The sequence below is a fragment of the Eptatretus burgeri genome, chromosome 5, assembly GCF_056783735.1.
Source record: "Eptatretus burgeri isolate ZD-2024b chromosome 5, Ebu_testis_v1, whole genome shotgun sequence".
In the NCBI taxonomy this organism is placed as follows: Eukaryota; Metazoa; Chordata; class Myxini; order Myxiniformes; family Myxinidae; genus Eptatretus; species Eptatretus burgeri.
Window position 1 is genome coordinate 118,708,999 of NC_140965.1, and position 22,500 is coordinate 118,731,498.

The following is a 22,500-nucleotide window of genomic DNA, read 5'->3' on the forward strand; positions in this document are numbered from 1 at the left end:
GGAAGTTATGCTCAAAAAAGTGTTTTTGACCTTTTCATGACCTTGACCTTGACCTTTGACCCAATCGCTCACAAAATCTAATCAAATCGTCCTTCGATACTCACGAATCATCCCACCAAATTTCATGCAATTCGGTTTAATACTTTCTGAGTTATGCGAACAACAAACAAACACACATATTCACAAATAAATAAATACACAGCGACCAAAACATAACCTTTCGCAGAATGCGAAGGTAAACATGCAGTGTCCATGTAATTATAATGCTTATAATAGATTGTAAATAATGGGGATGTTACCCACATGACGTGGCATATAATTTTGATGCGATTGTTACTGGAAAGATAACCTTGATTTGATGACACTTTTCTTCATTAATCTTTTTATTTCCACAAGTCGAGGATCATGGAGGTGCAAAATAAGGTTCGTAGACTGGTAGAGTATTAATAGTGGGGCGGCTTAGCTGATCAATTGTGCACTTTCCCTTAAAAGCATGAAACTTGGCACATGGTTAGAGTTATACAATACAAAGATTTTTAGTCGAGCGGCCACCAGAAATTGCACCCAATATGGTGGCTTTTTGGATTTCAAAATGGCCGCCAGTGTGGACCTGTTTTGTTAAATATCTCCTTAACTAGTACAGATATCGAGACAGTTGAACCGCCTATACCTACATTTTATGGCTCTAGGAAGCCAATGGTGACATAAAATGTGTAAAATTTGTGGCTGCCATCTTGAAATCAAAGATGGCCGCCATTGATAAACTATGTTGCTCAATATCTCATTAAGTAGTAAAGATATCAATACAGTTTTTACGCCTATACCAGAATTTAGGGGTCTCGGAATCCAATGATGACATAAAATGTTTGTAAATTGTGGCTGCCATCTTGAAATCCAAGATGGCCACCATTGACAAGCTATTTTGCTCAATATCTCATTAAGTATGAAAGATATCAATACAGTTTTAACGCTTATACCTATGTTTTAGGGGTCTAAGAATCCAATGGTGAGATTGAATATGTGGCAGCTATCTTATAATCCAAGATAGCCACCATCCCAAGGCTAACATAAACTATCATCAGTTAGCACAATATGTGAAGGAATGAACCATCAAGAAAACATCACAAGCAGTTGGCAAAAAACCACAGTTTCCGTCACTTGACTTTTCTAGTCTCTGTTGCATTCCCCATCACAAGAACAAAGTGACGTGCATGGAAGTGCAGACTTCTTACACCTGCAGCGATCAGTGCGTCCTTTTGTGCATCCACAACGGATAAGTTAATTGCAGATCTTTGCGGCTTCCGGTAATGTTGTCCAAGTCAGTTTAAACTGACCGTCAGATGTTTTTTTCTCAACCCCACTCACTTGGACATGGGAGCTCAGGCTGTGCATGTAATGCCTGGCCCCAGCATAATGCTCCTTGGTCCACTGCACACCTAACATGCTGCACCAGAGTATGGTGTGTAGGTGGAATTGATTCCAGAGGTCTGCCTTTCTTTGCAAACAGTTTCTTTCATACTGTATTAATGTCACTACAGGTAATTGTGCGATTATACATCAAAATGACGAATCTTGCAATTATGCTCATGCAGGACTCAGTTATATCTGTTTGTTCATGGTTGACTTCAGATAGTGTATCTGTGAGCTCTGGAAACGACTCCCATACAGCCCAGGCAGTCACTGTCCTGTTGACACACCTTTGCTAAGGCATGTCCAATGTCCTCATCAAACATTAGCAAAATGTCTCTGCCCTTTTTAGTTGCTCTCATGTCAGGAAAATGGGCAAGAATTCGCTGCTTGAGCCTTGGAGATTGTATGCGGCTTTCATGCTTGATTCCGAGTTGGCCCAGCCTGGAGGAATACAGGTTTGATAGATCAGCTAGCTTAAATAGAGGAGCAATGGTGGCATCCTCCAAATGGGTTTCCTCAATATATGTCACAAGTTCTGCAAATGCTATGCTACAGAGCATGTTATCGAGATTATTGGTGCCTTCTTGCTCCGTTTGGACCATGGATGCATGATAATAGAGAGAGGCTAAGCACTTTGCATGGTATTTTGCTTCAAGAGCAACAATATCTCCGCCATTGACACGTCTCAGCAAGTCATCGTCTTCTAGAAGTGCCGCACACTCTCGAACACGTTTGTCTGTTTTGAAAGTAGAAACCTCATGAAGTTTCTCTTTTCCAGATAACCGCCCACAGAAAAAGCGGAGATCTTGAGAATTAGATGATGCAGGACTTGACCGAGTGCACTTAGAAACAACAGATGTACCTTCACCTGCATCATCAGCTGGTATATCTTTAGAACGCTTCCTTGCACGTTCCAGTTTTGTATTGTTGTACGTAAGCCTGCACGACCTAAGCCAACGTGCATTATGAGCAATGAAAGCTGCCTCGACACCATGACCTTCGTCCAATGTGTCAATGTTTATCATTCTAGGCAGCAGACCGAGGTTATTAAACTCGATGAGATTATCAGCCAATGTTTTGTACCCTGCGAGTGTTGCTTCACCTTGTTCACCTTTTCGTTGACTGGGAAACTGAACCTTTTCAGTGGTGTTCTGTTGACAAAGAATGCAGAGTTCCCACTGAGTAACTCGACCCATTTCAGCATCTGGCTTAGATGGATCCACAAGTTTGATGTGCTTTGCCATCTCCAGTTGCAGATGAACGGGCATATGTAGGGTTGATCACTTGTGCAGTCACCATAACAATGGATGATGTCCCTGAAATGAGTAAATGCATAAGTACTACCAGTTTCATAGTTTGATCAATATTTTAAAGCATCAAAAATTATTTATCTCTGAAATGTGAGCATAGACCTTTATGGCAAAATAGCTGTGGATGGTGGGATTTCAAGATGGCAGCCACAATTTTCAAACATTGAATGTCACCATTGCATTCCTAGAGCCCTAAAATGTAGTTATAGGCGTTTCAACTGTCTCGATATCTGTACTAGTTTAGGAGATATTTAACAAAACAGGTCCACAGTAGCGGTCATTTTGAAATCCAAAATGGCCGCCATACGGGGTGTAATTTCCGGTGGCCCCTGGACTAAAAATCATTGTATGGTGTTTGTCGAACCATGTGCCAAGTTTCATGCATTTAAGGGAAAGTGCACAATCGACCTGTTTTTTGGAGCAAAGCCGCCCCACTATCAGGGGAAGGTGAAGACAAATCACACACGAGTGGATGGGGGCTCCGATCAGTGAAAGTAACGGGCACCAGACATGGGTAGAGGAGGAAACGTGAGGCGACGATCGGCAACCCTCCAGAAGGACGGCGGATGAGGATGAACGAGACAAGAGGGATGGGGGGGGGCTCGGTTTCACAGATGGAAGAATTGAAGGATTAAAAAAGATGGAAGAGAGAGCTCAGCTTAACAGAAGTTGGCAGGAGGAGGGAGGCGACAAGTCAGCCAAAAACCTGCACAGTTATTGCCATTTGTGTTTAACTTCCAACTTGATGATCGCCTGGCTCTGAACAACTGAAACCGATTGCCTGTTGAATCCATCACATTCTTTTACATCATTGTTTTTCTCAAGCCGGTGGTCATCGTCATGAGTCCTTTATGGATTCATTCATTCCTGAATTATTAAAGACCACAGTTAAGAAATCAAAGTAAAGGAAAGTTTGTGAGCGAACTGTTTCACAAGTATAGAGTAGTAAAAGTAACAGCGCACTGATTCAAATACTTGTGTTTCATGGTTGTTCATGTTCAAATGAACTGTTCTATAACTTTTCAATAATTTTCAAAACAAAATCTTCTCTTACCACTGTCATTCCATTGTTGTTAAACAGTATTTGAAAACAAATACTTTTCTTTGGAAGACTTGTCTTTTTGCACAAGAGGTGTTTCGTTTTCTGAATAAAGTATCCATGTTGAATGTGAGTCGGAAATCTAAACGCATTTCTCAGGGGGCAACCACACTACAGGGCAAGGGGCCACGAGTAGTGGTCACACGAAGCGCCATCCGATAAACATGACTGCTCTCACCGTGGTCTCTTTTCCAAGGAACTTGAAGACCTGCACGGCGTAGTGTTTGCTCAGCACGTTGCTGGACGGAAGCCGCTTGACGGTGTGGTCCATGAGACACCTGGAGGGCAATAAAGGAGTCAATAATTCAGTGTACAAGCTGTTCCCACTGCCTCAAAGCTCTGCTGACTGTTTACTCATGGAGTTCGGCCAATGAAGTCACGTTGAAACTCAAAAAGGCGAATAACTCCATGATACATCGGGTGTTTAAATGCTTCTAGAAATGAGATACTCACAATAGTCCAATAAACACTTATTTATCAAAGTAATCTCTAAAAAGATGAAATACGGCCATTTTCAACGAGCTGAGTGAGTGAGTGATCAAATATTCTGATGGAAAAGTTTTGTCATTTCCCATCCTGGGAGGCACAACAGGGTCAGTGATGTGTCAAAAACAAACCACCTGAAATCAACAAATAATCACATTTACTATTTACTCATTTATTTATTATTATTTTACTTATTTAATGATAAATGATCGATGGCTCATACATGATGAGCTACACACACACACACACACACACACACACACACACACACACACACACACACACACACACACACACACACACACACACACACACACACACACACACACTTGTGTCTGCTTGAAGTTGTGCGAATGTCATTTCTAGATCGTTTTTAACACTCCTCATGGTTTCGTTTTTTTCAAAGGGAAGCACATTATTTATTATCCACATGACACTGCACACTCCACTGCCTTGTGACTCCCCCTATATATTTAACATCCTTGGTTTCACGAATGGGATACAATGGTGGAAATGAATACTCATCCACGGCCAAAGCATTTCGAAGGGAAATCTCACCTCATCTGTGGCTGCACAAAACCAGACACTCCTCATAGTGAGCACCGTGATGTCCGGGACTGACGAAACGTGCCTCCGACGAAATGTGAAAACCTCTTGCAAAATGGACCCAGGACTAGAGCATTTGAATGAGAACTGACTATATTACACACCTTAATTTCCCAAATACCACCACGTCTGCGGGAAGGCCTTAACTAAAGCGGGCATTTTATTCCTGCAGAATAACAGATCAATTTGATGCAAATTCTCAGTATGGAATGAAGCTTCAAACGGCACATTACCATCTGCACCTCAGGCTGGTTTGGCATCTGGCAGTGGCTGAGGAGCACTTTGATTAGATTGCTCGATCAGCCGCCCCCACCCCCCAACCCCACCTCTCCTCTCCTCACCCACCCACCATTCCTAAGCACCCCAATCTTAAATGGCAGCCTATTGCTATCTCCAACCCCCATGAAGCCGCAGGCTCAGAGCCTCTCTCTGCTCGTTTGCATTTATTGGCCTACTCACTGCAATCAGAACAGCAAGGAAAGCATCAAATCCCAGCATCATCCGCCAGAACCTTCCACTAAGTGCAGTCATCGTCCTACATTTCAAGATGATGCTGATCAGGCATCGTCACAAACGTCCCTTGCACTCAAATTTGACAAATGTTTAAAATCTCAACTTGTGGATGTATCTGCAGAGCAACGGAATTGGAATGTCGTAGTTATCGTGTTGGCAGTTGTAAGAAAGAGAGCCGAGATTATAATTAATGGGGGCTTACAGTTTGGAGCATGTGTTCAGGCGGGAGGAGGGAAATGTGCTGAGGAAGGCCGAAATATGTAAGCAGTTAGCAAGAGGACAAGGAGCAGACCAAAACTGATGTGGAACAGGGTGGTGGAGAGGGACATGACAGAGTTGAGGTGCAGGTGCAGAGAAAGTTGGGGTGCAGGTGCAGAGAGAGGATGCTTGTGATCGAGGAATGTGAAGGGGTGAAAATCCTGGACGTGGAAAGCAAAGACTCGTGCATCCAACCCTGCAAGAACGGGAGGGATTAATGGGGGCCATGATGGTAGAGGTTGTAGTTTAGTGTGGTGGTAGTAGTAATATAAATTTTTTACAGACTTTGGCATTTCAACACAAAGTTAATGCACATTTTCAACAACGTGTGTAAGATTTCAGAAAACATTTTTGAGCCATGTTTACGGAGGTCTTCCACACATTTACCGGCAGTGTCCTGTTCCTAATATTTTACCAAGCTGCAACCCTAACAGTCCGGGACCCCTTCACAGACCCCAGAAGGTGAGGTGCTGCCCACAGACCACTTGGGCCAAATTCCACCCCACCAGCCCTGCCATTTCCATTTGAAGGTGGAATTAATTGGGGCTATTAAAAAAGTAGTTGTAAAGGATGAGAGCTGGCAAGATGGCTTAGATGCCTCTTAGCTGTCTCGCCTGTGTTCGAATCCTGACCCAGCTATGAACTGTCATCCGGAGTTTCACAGGTCGAGCGATTTATCAATGTATGTGTGTCATCCTTTGGATGGATGTAAAACTGGCAATCCCATTTGCCAGCATTCGTTGGTGGACGTTAAACATCCCAGGGGGTTCTTCATGAAGAGTAGGCGAGCTCTCGCCGGCACCATGAACCAATTCCAAATTCCTGCCCGAACCAGCAGAGTGCACTGACTGCATCAGCGGTGTAGCCGTGCCCTCAGCCAATGATGTTACCCCATATACTTGTGCTACATACCAAATAATAAGAAGTTTACATTATGAACAACAGAGCAATAAAAGACATTATAAAAATCCAACTGTTTCTCACATTTTTCAAAAAAAAAATTATTTGACTAAAGCACTTCCTGGCACTCACTGATGAACCTCTGAAAGTTTCACTGCTAAACCTCTGAAACCTCTTTAAGGTCCGTTTGGGCATCTCTAAGAAAAATGGACACACACACACAGACAGACAGACAGACAGACACACAAACATCTCTCTTATAGTACAGATATGAAACTGTTTAACAACTCATTATAATAAAGTTTATGAAATGTTAGACTTGTGTGTCACAAGGGGCAGGCAACATTTTGCAGTTTAGCGCACCAGCAGAGCGAAGCTGTCGTGTCGATACCGACATGAACTTACCATGAGCACAATCCAATTTACACCACCCACGGCATTCCTAAAATAGTGCATTGTGATTCCACGTTGGAGCACGATAGTTAGGGCGAATTCCAGGCTCTCATACTCAGAATGTTGCACATATCACTCCCCTCCAACAGATCAAATCATTTCTGTAATTAATCTATTCCAGGATAATCTCCTTAAATTTGCTGCCACGGAAATAGCCTGAATGGGGTCTTAAGCAGTAACATTGAATATTAATTATATCACGCTTATTGCAATTAACATTGCAGCGACTATCCTGTCGTGACTTGAGAACATCAGCTGTTCTGACTTGCAACATCCTAAGTCCAAGCAAAAGAGCAAATGAAAGACTAATGAAAGTAATATCAGTAAAAGTGAGGATATATTTTAAAATAAACTGTCGAAAGTAAATAAATCGAAGTACGGCACATATTATAATAATTTTGGGATTTGAAGCCAAAGGTGCCTGCCTGAGTGTCGAGAACGACTTGGATTCTCATTAAGGATCACACGTGTAAGGTATCTGTCACATCCTGTGGGATGAAGTCTGGAAGGTATCAAATGGAGTCCAAAAGCTGATTCTTCAAATAGATGTGAATTGGGCTTTTATACTTTGTTTGTGCTTTCGAAGCAGATTGTATTTTAATGAGAAAAACTGGAACAACTTATAAGTGGTGTCATGATGACGTTATATATATATATTATATATATATATATATATATATATATATATATATATATATATATATATATATATATATATATATGTTTTTTAACCCTCTCCTTTCTGTTCTACAACAAAAAATATTTATAAAAAAAATAGAAGCACATATTACACTTAATATGCTCCTGGCATGGGAAAGTTAGTAAAAATCAATTTTATTTCTCAATTCGCAAATTAAATTAATTTACACCAGGCCAAAGCACATGGTCAAACATAGTGTGGCGAACAAATCCACGTGGACCTTGGCCTTTTTCAAGGCCAAACTTCATGGTAACACACACACACACACACACACACACACACACACACACACACACACACACACACACACACACACACACACACCCATATTTGTAATGTGTGTAATTCAGACCCATAGCCAATGTACAGAGTCCAACAAAGCTTGTCCAACGAACACATGCATATACACTATACAGGCTGGGGCATTTATATCTGACACATTTGCAATCTTCCTAGCCGGAAGCAGTCTTGGAATAACTAATTATTGTTTTCTTCGTTTTACAGATAATCTTGAAAGTTTGTAATGATGGAGTACGTTAAATGCAATGCGTATTTCTTTATTTATTTTTTAATTTTTAAAAAATGCAATGAGCATTCCGATTTCACAAACAAGATCATCATGACAGATGAGGCACACTTTGATTCGGCAGGTTTAACTCCACCAGATTTCTTCCTCTGGGAATTTCTGAAGGGCAAAGTTTATAAGGAACATCCGACATTAATCGATGAATTGAAGGCAAACATCACTGCAACCATCCGCTCTATTGATCAAGAGACATTGCTTGCGGTAATGAACAATATGATGATCCGATGTCGTGAATGCACAAATTCGAAAGGGGCCCATTTGTCTGATGTAATTTTTAAGAAATAAAGAATCAAAAGTGATTTTCAAAACTTTGCAGTATTGTGCTTATGTTGTGTAGAAATTTGATTTGATTTGGTTTGGAAACAAAAAAGTTATCAGGATAATAAAACCGTCAGATATAAATGCCCCACCCTGTACAACAGCCTGAAAGCTGAAGTTAACCTAACACACGGATCCTATCCCAAAGAGTCAGAATGGATGGTCATACAATATCTTTGGGATCCACTGATAATTCCTATGAAGATGTTCTATACTCCACTGACAATTTCTATCTAAAAAAGGTTTAAAATTTTTTTTTTTATCAAACATTTAAACAGAACTTAGGACGTGTACTTTAACCCAATGGCCAAAGTATACAGTCCAACAAGACTGTTCCATGAGCATACGTATGCACCTCAAGGCTGAAGTACATGGTCAATCAAGCACACACATCATAACCCTGAATGGTCATGCAATAACTTTGGGGATCCACTGGCTCTCATCAGAAATAGTGGATTCCACCCAGAAGATGAGCTGAAAGGCCATCCCATAAGTGAGTACTATACAGTAATACGTAGCCATACGCTGTTTCTCAACACGCTCGTTTCCGTTTTACGCTCCTTATACACCATGACTCAACCTCCCTAATCCGTTGACTGGCTTCAGACATAGGCCAATGTGTTCCACCCTGGTGTTTCACAACAACTGGTCCAGACATACTCCTGTCCATGGAGCTTCCTTGACAGTCCAAGAGCTTTAATAGTAAATAAATGTACTGTGAGCGAATCTGTATTTCACATAATCCAAATCACTACAATGCACTACAGTTCACACTGCAGTAGAAAATTAAATGAAACATTTCCCTTCAAATGAAATTGGACATTTTGAAACGTTAACGGTTTCTCGAATTGGCACAACAACATATTTAATGCAATCAAGAACATCCACGAGTCTTGGAAGGAGGTTTGGTGTGCAAACCTCAAAGGTGCGTGGAGGGATCTCTGGCCGGATTGTGTTCCTCACTCCCAAGGGAGGACTGAAGAGACGACGATTTAAGATGTTATTAAAAACATTGTTGAAATGGCAAGGCAGCTGGGACTCGAGGAACTCGAGAAGGATGATGTTGATTTTTACTGTCCAGTACTGTACTGCATATACTTTTATTAATCACTACAACTGATATTTATTCATTAATAAGCACAACGATGTCTTTAGAACTATTATTGGGAAAAATGCTGGTTTTTGACATCCTTCAGGAACTTACTGTATCTCCGATTTATAACATTACTAGTAGTAATGCCCGGCATTTCTCGGGCTATCAATAAAGCCCGGTGTTGCCCAGGCTTTCTTGCAAATTTCCTGAATAGCTGTTAGCGGTTAGCGGTGAGGGGTTCACGGTTAGGGGTTCGCGGTTAGGGATAGGGTTAGGGTTAGGGTTAGCGGTTTGGGTTAGGGTTACAGTTAGGGTTAGGGTTAGCGGTTAGGGTTAGCGGTTAGGGTTAGCGGTTACGGTTAGCGGTTAGGGTTAGCGGTTAGGGTTAGGGTTAGCGGTTGGGGTTAGGGTTAGGGTTAGCTGTTAGGGTTAGGGTTAGGGTTAGCTGTTAGGGTTACGGTTCGGGTTAGTGTAGCTAACCCTAACCCTAACACTAACCCAAACCCAAACCCAAACCCTAACAGCTTGGCGTAGCGGAGGTAAACAGCGCCCAGGGCAAAGTGGAAATTTGCGTCCCCCGTAGGCCTTAAACTTGAGTGGATTTGAATGGAAAATCCCATCAGGGATATCGATTTATCGATTTTTTCGAATATCGGCAGTGTTATGGAAAAAATTTATAGCCAATGACCTAAGTTGGACCAAAAGCCATAATCGTACCGAATTTGAATGGAATCCGTTGGAGTTTGTGAAAATGCATCAAAACGAATTTTGAGGGGCCTCTTAAAAGACAATAATATCATTAGTATATGTGCCAAATCTTGTTTCATTTCATGCAGTAACAAAAATCTGATGGTGGAACAAAGAAAGGGGCGTGCCGAAATATTAATATAGATTCTTATGGGAAAATTTGTTTCGCAACAACCTGATTCGCGATACACTCAACTTTTTCAGGAACGCATCCCAACCGTATTGTGAGGAAATTACTGTAAATACAACGAGCACCTCTTAACTGGAATGGTGACCATTAATTAATGTTCCACACGGGTACTTTCTGCAAGGATGCTTGCCACACATCCACCCTGTTTAGGTACCCGTTACACTGATAATAAGATCTCTAAATTATCGCCAGTGGGCTGGGAATTTATGAAAGAAGGCTTTTAAAGGCCATATTGGCTGACTGATGTTGCGGTTACAGTGTAGCAGCTGACACTGCATTATGCAGTTGGCATTTCTTTGCTTTTTCACAGTCTGCAACCGAGCGGAATGCTTATTAAGTTTTGATTTCTTTCTTTCCAGTAACAGTTTGGAGGTCTCATTCAGCAGAATGCAGCCGAGCCTCAATGGACCCACACTTATCTTAAACCTGCTCTTTCGCCCTTACGAGCAAATACTACCCGTCACTTCACTGACGGTATTACGAAATGGGGGGGGGGAGGAAGAGGGGGGAAGAGGTAGAGCTGGGTGGGGGAGAGAGAGCAGGGAGAGTGAAGAAGTGGAGGGTGGAGGAGAAAGGAGAGAGAGAGAGGAGGGGGGGCATGAAGAGGTGGGGGAAGGGAAGACAGTGTGAGGTGAGAGGAAGGGAAGGCAGACGTGTGGTGGAGCATCAATTACGATTCATACCGTCTCGTCAAAGTAATTATGGAAAGAATAACAGTGAACATGGAAACAAAATAACGTCTGAAATTTTTGACCAGTCACACTATAACACGGTCTGGAGACAAACTCCCATCCGGAGACAAACTCATGCCCAGACAAGTCCGGGGACAAACTCCCGTCCAGACATAAATATCGCCCGGACACGTCCGGGGACAAACACCACCCAAACGTTTCTGGAGCCAAGCTATCTGAAGACAAACACCTCCCAGATGCCTCCGGAGACAAACAATGCTAAGACACGCCCAGACACAAACTCCCGTTTGGACAAGTCCGAAGGCAAATTCCCGTCCAGATATAAATACCGGCCAGCCGCATCCAGAACCAAGCTGTCTGGAGACAAACACTGCTCGGATGCGTCCAGAGCCAAGCTGACTGGAGACAAACACTGCTTAGACATGTCCGAGACAAACTCCCATCCAGACATAAACACCACCATGACATGTCCAGAGACAAACACTGCCTGGACACGTCAGGAGACAAACGCCATCCTGACATAACCACCATCGGGATATGTCGAGAGACAGACAGAGAGACAGAGAGACAGAGAGACAGAGAGACAGAGAGACAGAGAGACAGAGAGACAGAGAGACAGAGAGACAGAGAGACAGAGACAGAGAGAGAGAGAGAGAGAGAGAGAGAGAGAGAGAGAGAGAGAGAGAGAGAGAGAGAGAGAGAGAGAGAGAGAGAGAGATTACGGGAGTTAGAAGTTTGCAGAGAGAACAACAATTTTATGCTTTATGAAAAACACACACAAACGCGTGCACGCACACACACACACACACACACACACACACACACACACACACACACACACACACACACACACACACACACTTGGCTGACTGGAAATTTTTCAGGAATCGGCAGGTTGGAGACAATGTGATTCCAATTACAGTACTTACTGTATACAACCCAGAAGCCTTTAGTAGGTTTCACTGAAAAACAATGTCGCGTTTATATAGACGTTTTATGGATATGTTCACAAACATTATTCTTTATAAACAGCTGCGTGTGACGGGTGGAAAAAAAATTGGCTCTAATTTAGAAAACACGTTAATATGGCAAACAGCTTGGAAATCGGGTGCTATTTCACAACTCGCTCAGAATGACGGAGCACAAACCACACGCTTAGGGTGACGGAGCATGAACCACTCACTCAGGGTCATGGAGCATGAACCACTCACTCAGGGTGACAGAGCACGAACCACTCACTGAGTGACGGAGCACGAACCAGTCATTGAGTGTGATGGAGCACGAACCACTCGCTGAGTGTGACGGAGCATGAACCGCTTGCTCTGAATGACGTGGCATGGCAAAACCATCCGCAGTGAGTGAAAAATTTGCTCAGAATGATGTAGCGTGCTACCGCTATCAACAATAGGTGTTCGGCAAGTGGCTTAAGCACCACAATTCAATGGTTGATAAAGAACGGTTGGCGAGGCTGTCACTGCATACCAGAAAGGATCCCTTTAACTTTAAAGGCCATCTGCACCATGCACGCAGCAGTTAATGAAATAAAATGAATCTATAAATCCACCATTTTTCCTGCTCGTCTGTGCACGTGTCATGTGGTATATCGGTTCGGGGTCCACACAAACGTTATCTTTTGTTTTTTACAGTCCACTTTATTAACCAGATTTGCTTTGATTCCCTGTGGAGCACCTCGCAAAACCTCTGAAAATATACACACAGATCTGGCAGATGCTATGGATAGGCAGTCCCTCTGGGGAACAGAGCACATCAGGTCGAGCAGTGAATGCATCAAATCATAGAGCTCAATGAAGCTGGTTAATTTTGGCACGTTCCTAATTCTTTTAGCGACTCAATATATTTATCCAAACAGTAGAAAAAGAGAAGTTTAATGCTTTGGAAATTTCACATTTTCTTGTGTATGTATGGAGCAGGGAACATAACCTTGCTTGCTTAAAGTAAATAGGTATATCGGCTTAGATACAAGACTCGATATTTCTTCAAATTATCAGATTTCACTCAAGATTTTGGCATTTATTTAGTTCGGATGATATCCGATCCCAAAAACCACAATAATATTTCGATGATATTCTTTAATCAGTCCGTGAGAGTTCATCGTGGAAAATTGTATCATATAACGCATGAAATCACTCCAAGCTCCTGATTTGAAAACTATAGTACCGACAAAAGCGATGTATACAGTGATTCATAGCTCTGATGAACAGGCATTTGATATTATGAGGGAGGAAAGTGAAGAAAATAAAACTGTATTTTAAAGAAATTGTTGCGGCCTGTTCCAAGTCAAGGCATGGTTGAGCAGGCCAAAAAACATGGTGGCCTGAAACCCCAGTGAGGTTACCCAAGAAAAGCCTTCAGACCCCAGAGAGCGAGGTGGCTGAGGATTGCCTGATGAAGGATATAATTAAATAAGGCCGTTAATCATCTTCAAAAGGGGTGTTTTAATTAACTCAAACAACCAATTTTCACTCTTGCCCTTCTATGGAGTTTTCTTAACATGCCTGCAAAGTTTCAGGCTGCTAGGTTTTATGGTTTTGATGTTATGGAGGACACACACACACGCACACACGCGCACATAGATCTCCTGAAAGAATGCCTTGCTATTACATATACTATTCTCTGTCATATCCTTCTCCTTTCTCTTTTGGCATTCCTCGTGATTTTTAACTACCCTATATTTTCTCCTATACTGATCCAACTTTGACTCCAATCATGTTGTTTAACACCTCTTTAATACCTTCTGCTTATCCTTAATTGTACTCCTTACCTCCTTGTTCAACCACCCTGATCTCTTTCTGCCTCTAGATTTACACCTCATTGGAATATGTCCCAAACTCTAACCCTTAACAGAATTCTTGCACACAATATGTCATGGTCAGTCATACGAAATTCTCTCTTATCTCCACCTTCTCCCTCCTCCACTCTTTTCTTGATACTCCCTTTATTCATATGGGGTGTCAGCTCTTCATCACCATCTGTCAACTGTTGTTTCAACTGTTGAGATTTCATGCTGTTCCAATGTAATGGCTTCCATCGATTTGCTGTTCCCTTCCCACTGGAAGTACATGTCATCTGCATCCAACCTCTATATTTCATGAGCATAAATCGAAGTTTTTTTTTCTTAAACTAAAAACAAACTTACCTTATACAGGTGTAAATATTATGTTAAGCACCCGGTAGCATTATGTTAGAAGCATAATGCTAGTCATAGTGATCATACTAAGTCTTCTGAATTTAATTGCAAGTATATGGTGTAAACGTACCCATTTTGAATGAGGAAATATTTAGCAGGTTCAAGATCACTTTGTCTTGGCGTAGCATAGCAGTTTTCCACCAAACTCTCCAAGCCATCAAGATGAGTCAATGGCTCCACACCAAAATGCAGTGTCTGATGTAGTTTGATGAGTAAAGGCATCTCCTCGGCAGTCACCGGTTGGCCTCCGTCACCGTCGTGGTAGAAGATCAAGCCAATCGGAAATTTGCCCTGGCTATGCCCTTGGAGGGTGGCCACCGGATTTCCCGGTTTTGGTTCAAATGACAATGACACGATGTCATGACGAGGAAATTCACAGTAAATCTGCAAAAATTAAGAGGTAATTAAGGAATGAAGTAAATGTATTATTACACACAAGGGGGGGAAGAGTCCATATCTACATTGTGCTAAGAATACTGTGGTTGGGACCGTGCACCAAGTAGCTTAGATGTACCTGTGTGACTTTGCACGGATTCCCTTTGCATGAATGAAATACAGGAAACCCTCCAATATCACGGGGGTTAGGTTCCTGGAAAAGGCCGCGATCGTGAAAACCAGGGGCCAATGGGAAAGCGGGGGTTCAGTTCGTGGGCTTTGAGGAGATATCGAGGAAGATCGACGGTAGCCAGAAATAAACACATTACTATTGAAAGAAACACGTAAATATGTGCATAAGTAATGTTATCATTGAAATAAACATGGAAATACAATAAATATGGTGTAAATCAAACAAAAACAAATGACTTATCCATTAAATGTATTGCAACACAGCGAGGTAGATGATGGTAAACATATTATGTACTCGCACTGTATGCTGCCAAAAAATAGAAAACGCAAGATTTAGCTGAGGATGATGCTGTTAGAGGGGGGAATGTGGAGTGAAGTGGGAGGAAGGGTGAGCTGGGAAGGGTGACTGGGGGAAGGATGAGATTGGGACCAGACTCTGTGCAGAGCGTTGGTGTTGCTTAAGCAGCCTCCTTGGCTATTGGGCACAATCCTGGACGGTTCGCCACTCCGACACAGGATACAAGCATGCTGGCACTCATTTTGCCGACCTCGGAAGTGTGGGAAGGTGATTCAGCAAACAGAAAAGCAGCGTTAATTAGCTTTACGATGAAGGTACCTGCAGCATTGCCACAACCTACAGTGGAGAGTAACACGATCCTTAAATGATCTTACCTTGAACCACGATCTTCCCTCTTTGGGGACCAAGGTACGAGATGGCATCATCTTCTGTCTCGTCAATGTTAAAAACCTGTTCAGTAATAAATCCTTTTGCCTCAATTTATTTCATGAGCTGTGCATGGGAATGTGGGTTCAAATCTGGGAGTCATGTCGTGAGGTCGGAGCGGGATATTTTTGCGGCTTGGGGTCATCTTGCCGGAAATGGAATGTTGCGGTTTCCGTCCATCATGGCCAGGCCGCGCAGGGGGTCGGGGCCAATCAGAGCACCAGGGTTCGGGTAACGACACAGCGTTTCAGGGTCCCCCCCCCCTGCCCCGTGCCATGGGGCCTATAAAGGTCCAAGCGGCACCTTCTCTATATCTCTATCTCTATCTCTATCTCTATCTCTATCTCTATCTCTATCTCTATCTCTATCTCTATCTCTATCTCTCTCTCTCTCTCTCTCTCTCTCTCTCTCTCTCTCTCTCTCTCTCTCTCTCTCTCTCTCTCTCTCTCTCTTCTCTCTCTCTCTTCTCTCTTTCTCTCTCTCTCTCTCTCTCTCTCCTCTCTCTCTCTCCTCTCTCTCTCCTCTCTCTCTCCTCTCTCTCTCCTCTCTCTCCTCTCTCTCTCTCTCTCTCTCCTCTCTCTCTCTCTCTCTCTCTCTCTCTCTCTCTCTCTCTCTCTCTCTCTCTCTCTCTCTCTCTCTCTCTCTCTCTCTCTCTCTCTCTCTCTCTCTCTCTCTCTCTCTCTCTCTCTCTTTCTCTGTCCTGCCTCACCTCCCGCTCAAGCTGGACTTCGACTCCGCCTTCTGTAGTCATCGCCAGGATTCCACCTCCTCTTCCCCGCCCACACGACACTGACTCCAACCACCCACCTGGTCCCACCTTCCACTCCGTCCATGCATTCTCGACTCCGCCTTCCCAACTCAAGCCCCTCCTTCACACCGACGGTCACGTCACATTCTCTGGACGACGCTTTGCACGAGTTGCCATGAAGCAAAAGATGATGCGCCAGCTGGCAGGGGGTACTGCACCATGGACCATCCCCCCAACATATTGGTGTTTGGGCAATCAATTATACTGTTGCGAATTTGCGCCCGCCGGCGTGCAAAAGGCCACGTAACTCGAATCGCGGCACGTCGCCCACCAGACGGACAATTCAGTTGTGACCCTCTCAGAACAACGCCGGGAGGTAGTCATGGGTGGGGGTTTCACCTCACCATGATCGTGCCAATTGCCCACCCGCGCAGGATAGGGTTGCTCACCAAATTCGATCTACCTAAGTACCTGCGTGAATGGTCGACCGGGCGATTGTACCACTCCACAGGCCGACTCCGGACACGACCCGCTTAAGCGGTCCGTTCCGTGTTGCAGTGATAACCGAGCGGTGTTATCGTCGGCCTTGAGGGTTCCGATTAATTACCGGGATGTTGCACCCACTATGAACCCCTTACGTGATGCAAGATGGAGATTCAAATGGAGAAAAGACGAAGCGAAACGGGCACAGTTCAACATGCAAGCATTTTATTATGCGCACACACAGACAAGCACGGAAGGCACGTATTTACAGCCATACAATTATGCACAAAAAGCAAATGTAATACAACCGACTAACGCGTACACACAGCAACACTTACATAGTTTTACTTCACAGACGGCATCAACACACATTTACACAAAAGCAAAAGAAAGAAGCCACCCTCACAGACAAGGAGGCAGACAGGCCCGCAGGCCAAATGTGCGCGGGACCTAGAGGAGTGGCTAGGCCCGCAAGACCGGGGAGGTCTTACCCGTGTCCTCGTGACGCGTTGGCAGGCAAGCCACAAAGTGTCCGCGCCGCTGCGCCCCGACTCCGGGCCCCTGGCATGCTTGTTGACACCACATTTGGGGTGGGGGAGGAACGGGGCCCCCTGTTGCACTATCTCAGCGCGGGCGAAGGGGAAATTGTTGATGCCCTGGGGGCGGGGAGTGGCTGGCTGAATTGGGTCCCGCGACGAGACGAGCGATCCCCCACACCGCAGCCTCGTCGCCAACTGCCGTCCTCCTGGCCTCGGACCCGAGCTCCCCTGCCCCGACCAGCCGCCCGCAGCTCCACCGCGCGCACTCCACTCAACTCCATCAACACAGCGCTCCTTGTCTCCAAAAGCAACTCCTCAACGACACACTCTCTTTCCAGTTCCACACTCTCCTCCTCGCTCAACTCAAGCCCCCGAGTCGCCTTCCGCTCGCACCTTTATAGCTCTCAGAAGCCGATATGCAAATATGCGGATCAAAACGCGATTGGAGGCGGGGCCACGCCACCATCCGTTCAGCCATTGGTCGGGCAAAAAGGGGCATGAACCTCCCTGGATCCGCATATTTGCATAAACGGACTTCACCTATGCGCGCTTGGAGGCGGGGCAAAGCCGCCTCACGTTCACCCATTTGACGGAGGGGAAGTGGGTGTGAAGCATTTCTGATCCAAATTTTCCCCTCGGAAAGGCCGCCATTCACGCTTGCGGCTCGGTGCCTTTGGTACCAATCGCCGAACGGGCCCGAGCAGCCCGACGTTCAGTGTTCATAGGTGGTGCTTGGAATGGCCGTAGAAGCGATGATGTGGGATGAAGTTGTGAAGGTTAAGGCGAAGGTGGTGGTGTGGCATTGTTGTAGTGTGGTTGGCGCTGTGGTCGGGATGGCATGGTTGTTGAGATGCTGTTTGTTTGAAATAAAAGATAGAGAAAGAAAAACGACTAACTCAAAGCATCGCAGCCCAGATGGATCACATATATTCCCTCTATACAACGGGTTTGGGAAAACAACACATGTACCTATGGAGATATCCCACCTGAGGGCCCTTTATGGTGTAATGCGAATTTCCACAGCCGTAACAATATAAAGGGACCGAGAGACCGTAGCTTCAACTCCTCTCCTGTCTTGCTGCAATAGTTCCACTTCATCGGGTTTTCTGTGTGTGTGTGTGTGTGTGTGTGTGTGTGTGTGTGTGTGTGTGTGTGTGTGTGTGTGTGTGTGTGTGTGTGTGTGTGTGTGTGTGTGTGTGTGTTTCCTGGCACCTGTCCACATAAGTAAGACTGCAGAAAATTATTATTATTATTATTATTATCACTATTATTGTTATTATTATTTTGTGCTACCTCTGCTCTGTGTCTGCTTTAGTAGGTTGCTTTTACATTGCCGCACCTCTCACATTTCTTTCTTTCCTTGCACAACACACCCCAATAAACCTGTGCCACATACTTTTCCTCACCTGCTTGAAATAAATTATTATTATTATTAGAAATATTTCCAGCTCGTTTTCGTCTTTTTTTTCCATTGATCCAGCATGGTCCGAAACCTAGCTTAGCCTGGACTTTATTCCCAATGATCCGTTCCTTTCAGCCGGTGCATCCTTGGCAGTGTCGCTCGGCTGCATCTGATCCGGTTCGGTAAAGTGATCCGGTTCGGACAAGGCGTACCGAGGGCGTGTTCCCCGGGAATAAAATCATGTGATTAATTAGTTAACCTATAGAGGGGAGGACCCTCGGTCACGCGGTTGAGTTATTGGCGTCCACGGTCGGTTAGCGACCCACGGCATCACGGAATTATCTGTGTGCGATGGCCTATAATTCCGGGGAGTCCGGTGGGGAGCCGAGATAGCTTCCCCCCCCCCCCACCCAGTGGTCTTCTCACACGATCCCAGGTGTATTACCAATGATGCAATCACCTGGCGAGTCAGAGGCACCATAAAACCTCGTCCCCCACTGTCTTGTGGGTTATCGATTTTGGAGTAAGACTAGGAGAAGGAAAACTCCGCTGTAACAGCAACGGGTTTGAGAAGCATTAGGCGTGGTTGCCAATTCTCCTTGTAGCCAATGACTAAGAATCTAATTCATCCTCAGTAGCAGTGGTGATGCACTGTAGTCATAGTCAGTTGAAAGCAGATGCCACCACGGCAGGTAGTGGATGATATTAAAATAAAAAAAATAAAAAAATTAGAAAACATGTTAATACGGGAAATGGCTCGGAAATCGGGTGTCATTTCACCACAACTCGCTCAGAATGATGTAGCACAAAACACTCGCTCAGGATAACAGAGCAAGAACCACTCACTCAGGATGATGGAGTAGGAACCACTCGCTCAGGATGACAGAGCATGATCCACTCACTCAGGATGACAGAGCATGATCCACTCACTCAGGATGACAGAGCACGATCCACTCACTCAGGATGACAGAGCACGATCCACTCACTCAGGATGACGGAGCACGAACCACTCACTCAGGATGACGGAACATGAACAACTCGCTCAGGATGAAGTGGCATGGCAAAAGCGTCTGCAATGAATTAACGATTCGCTCGGAATGATGTATCGCAGTACCGCTATCAACAATGGGTGCTTGGCAAGTGGCTTAAGCACTCAAGCAAGCACTCCAATTCAATGGTTGATAAGGAACGGCTGACCAGGCTGTGGCTGCCTTTAACTTTAAAGCCGGTCGTCTTCACTGCACCCGCAGCAGTCAAAGAAATTACATGAATTCGTTCAAAGAATGACTTTATCCACAAAAGAGTTGCTGTTTAATGTAGAACAACACTGGAGACATCCCAAAGTTTAATTGCCCATGAAATAAACATTGCAGATAATACGCCACACTGTCTGCTCGTCTGTGCACGTCACGTTGTACATAGTTTGGGGTCCGCGCAAACGTTATAAGTTCATTTTAAAATGTCCGTTTTTCATCAGATTTGCTTTGATTCCTTGTAGAGCACCTCAGACACCTCTGAAAACATAGACACAGATCTGGCAGATGCTATGGATAAGCAGTCCCTCTGGGGGACAGGGAGCAATGTCAAGCAGTGAATGTGTTAAATCACATAGCTCCATGAAGCTGGTTAATTTTGGCACATTCTTAAATATTTTGTTCACTCAACATAATTCTTCAAACAGTAGAAAAAGATAAGTTTAATGTTTTAGAAATTTCACATTTTCTTGTTGATTGATATATATATATATATATATATATATATATATATATATATATATATATATATATATATATATATTGTTGCGAATTTGCGCCCGCCGGCGTGCGCATGGCCACGTAACTCGAATCACGGCACGTCGCCCACCGGACGGACAATTCTGTCATGACCCTCTCAGACCAACGCCGGGAGCTAGTCACGGGTGGGCCTTTCGACCTCACCACAATCGTGCCAATCGGCCACCCGCGTAGGATAGGGTTGTTCGCCAAACTCTACCTACGTAAGTACCCATGCGGATGGTTAACCGGGCAATCGTACCTCGCCACAGGTCGACTCCGGACACGAGCCGCTTGGGCGTCCCGTTCCGTACTATCGGGATAACCGAGCGGTGTTATCGTCGACCTGGATGGTTCAGATTAATTACCGGGATGTTGAACCTACTACAAACCCCTTACATGATGCAAGATGGAAATTCAAACAAAGGAAAGGACGCAGCGAAACGGGGAACAAGTTCACACAAGCACGTTTAATTGCACACGCAGACCAGCACGGAAGGCACGTATACAGTCACAATCATCATGTACAATAAAGCAAAAGCAAGTCAAGAAATGGCACGTATACACAATCACAGGCAAAAGAGATGTCCCGACTTAACCCGACACACGGAAACACTTAACCAGTTTTACTTCAAGGACAGGCGCCACCCACAGTCATTTACACGAACCCAAAGGAAAAGAGAAAGTTGCGACTTCCCTGCACGCATCGTCCAGCGTCGCGTCCTTGACCTCGAATCCGAGCCTCCCCCGATGTGGTCTGCGACTCGCACCTTGTGCCGGCACGTGTAGCTGCTCTGCGCCACGAACGGGGCTTCCGGCACTGTCTCAGCGCGGATTATGGGGGAGGGGAAATTGTTGACGCTCGGGCTCGATTGGGAGAATGGTGGATGCTCCGACCCGTTGACGCAGTCTCGGGACCGCGGGCTGATCGTTCCGGCACCTGGTAGAAGGCTCGCCCTCTCCCGATGTAGATGGCGACAAGGCCTAGGACAAGGATGCGCCGACTCGACTCCCTCGAGCTGGACTCGTAGGAAAACTCTCTGAAGAACTCGTAGATGAACGAACCACCAACAACCACAACCACTCCTGCAGAGGAGCGAAGAGGAAGAGGAGGAGGAAGAGAGTGGAGGAAGAGAGAGAGCGCGCCCCGCCCGTGTCCCTCCTTTTATAGCGCGGGGCTCCGCCCTTCGCTCCGCCCCGTTTTCGGCTCCACCCTCCTTCGAGAAGGTTCTCGAAAAGGGGCGTTCCCTCACCCCGACCTCCTCATGCTGTTCATCCACCAATCGGCGGCGAGCTGCCCTTCCCCCTTCCCTCACACCAAGTGCGGAGAAAAATGGCGGGAAAAGCCCACGAGCATCGTTGGTGGTTTTTGTTTGTTTGAAATAAAAGACAGAACAGAAAAATGGCTAACTCAAAGCATCGCAGCCCAGATGGATCACATAAATTCCCTCTATACAACGGGTTTGGGCTAACTACACATGCACCTACAGAGATATCTCACCTGAGGGCCCTTTATGGTGTAATGCTAATTTCCACAGCCGTAACAACAATATATATATATATATATATATATATATATATATATATATATATATATATATATATATATATATATATATATATATATATATATATATATATATATATATATAGTTGTAGATTTCCCGCCTGTCGGCGTGCGAACGACGGCATCTAA

At 44.6% G+C, this 22,500-nt stretch overlaps 1 protein-coding gene across 1 annotated transcript in view; it reads right to left on the bottom strand.

Moving 5' to 3' along the window:
* OIT3 (oncoprotein induced transcript 3) overlaps positions 1 to 22,500 on the bottom strand; it is a 78,100-nt gene that overhangs the window by 8,989 nt on the left and 46,611 nt on the right. Inside the window, exons 8-9 of the mRNA XM_085883489.1 lie at positions 14,640 to 14,953; positions 3,998 to 4,097 (exon numbers count right to left, since the gene is read on the bottom strand). Coding sequence (XP_085739615.1) covers positions 3,998 to 4,097; positions 14,640 to 14,953 — 414 coding nt within the window. The remainder of the gene's footprint in view (positions 1 to 3,997; positions 4,098 to 14,639; positions 14,954 to 22,500) is intronic.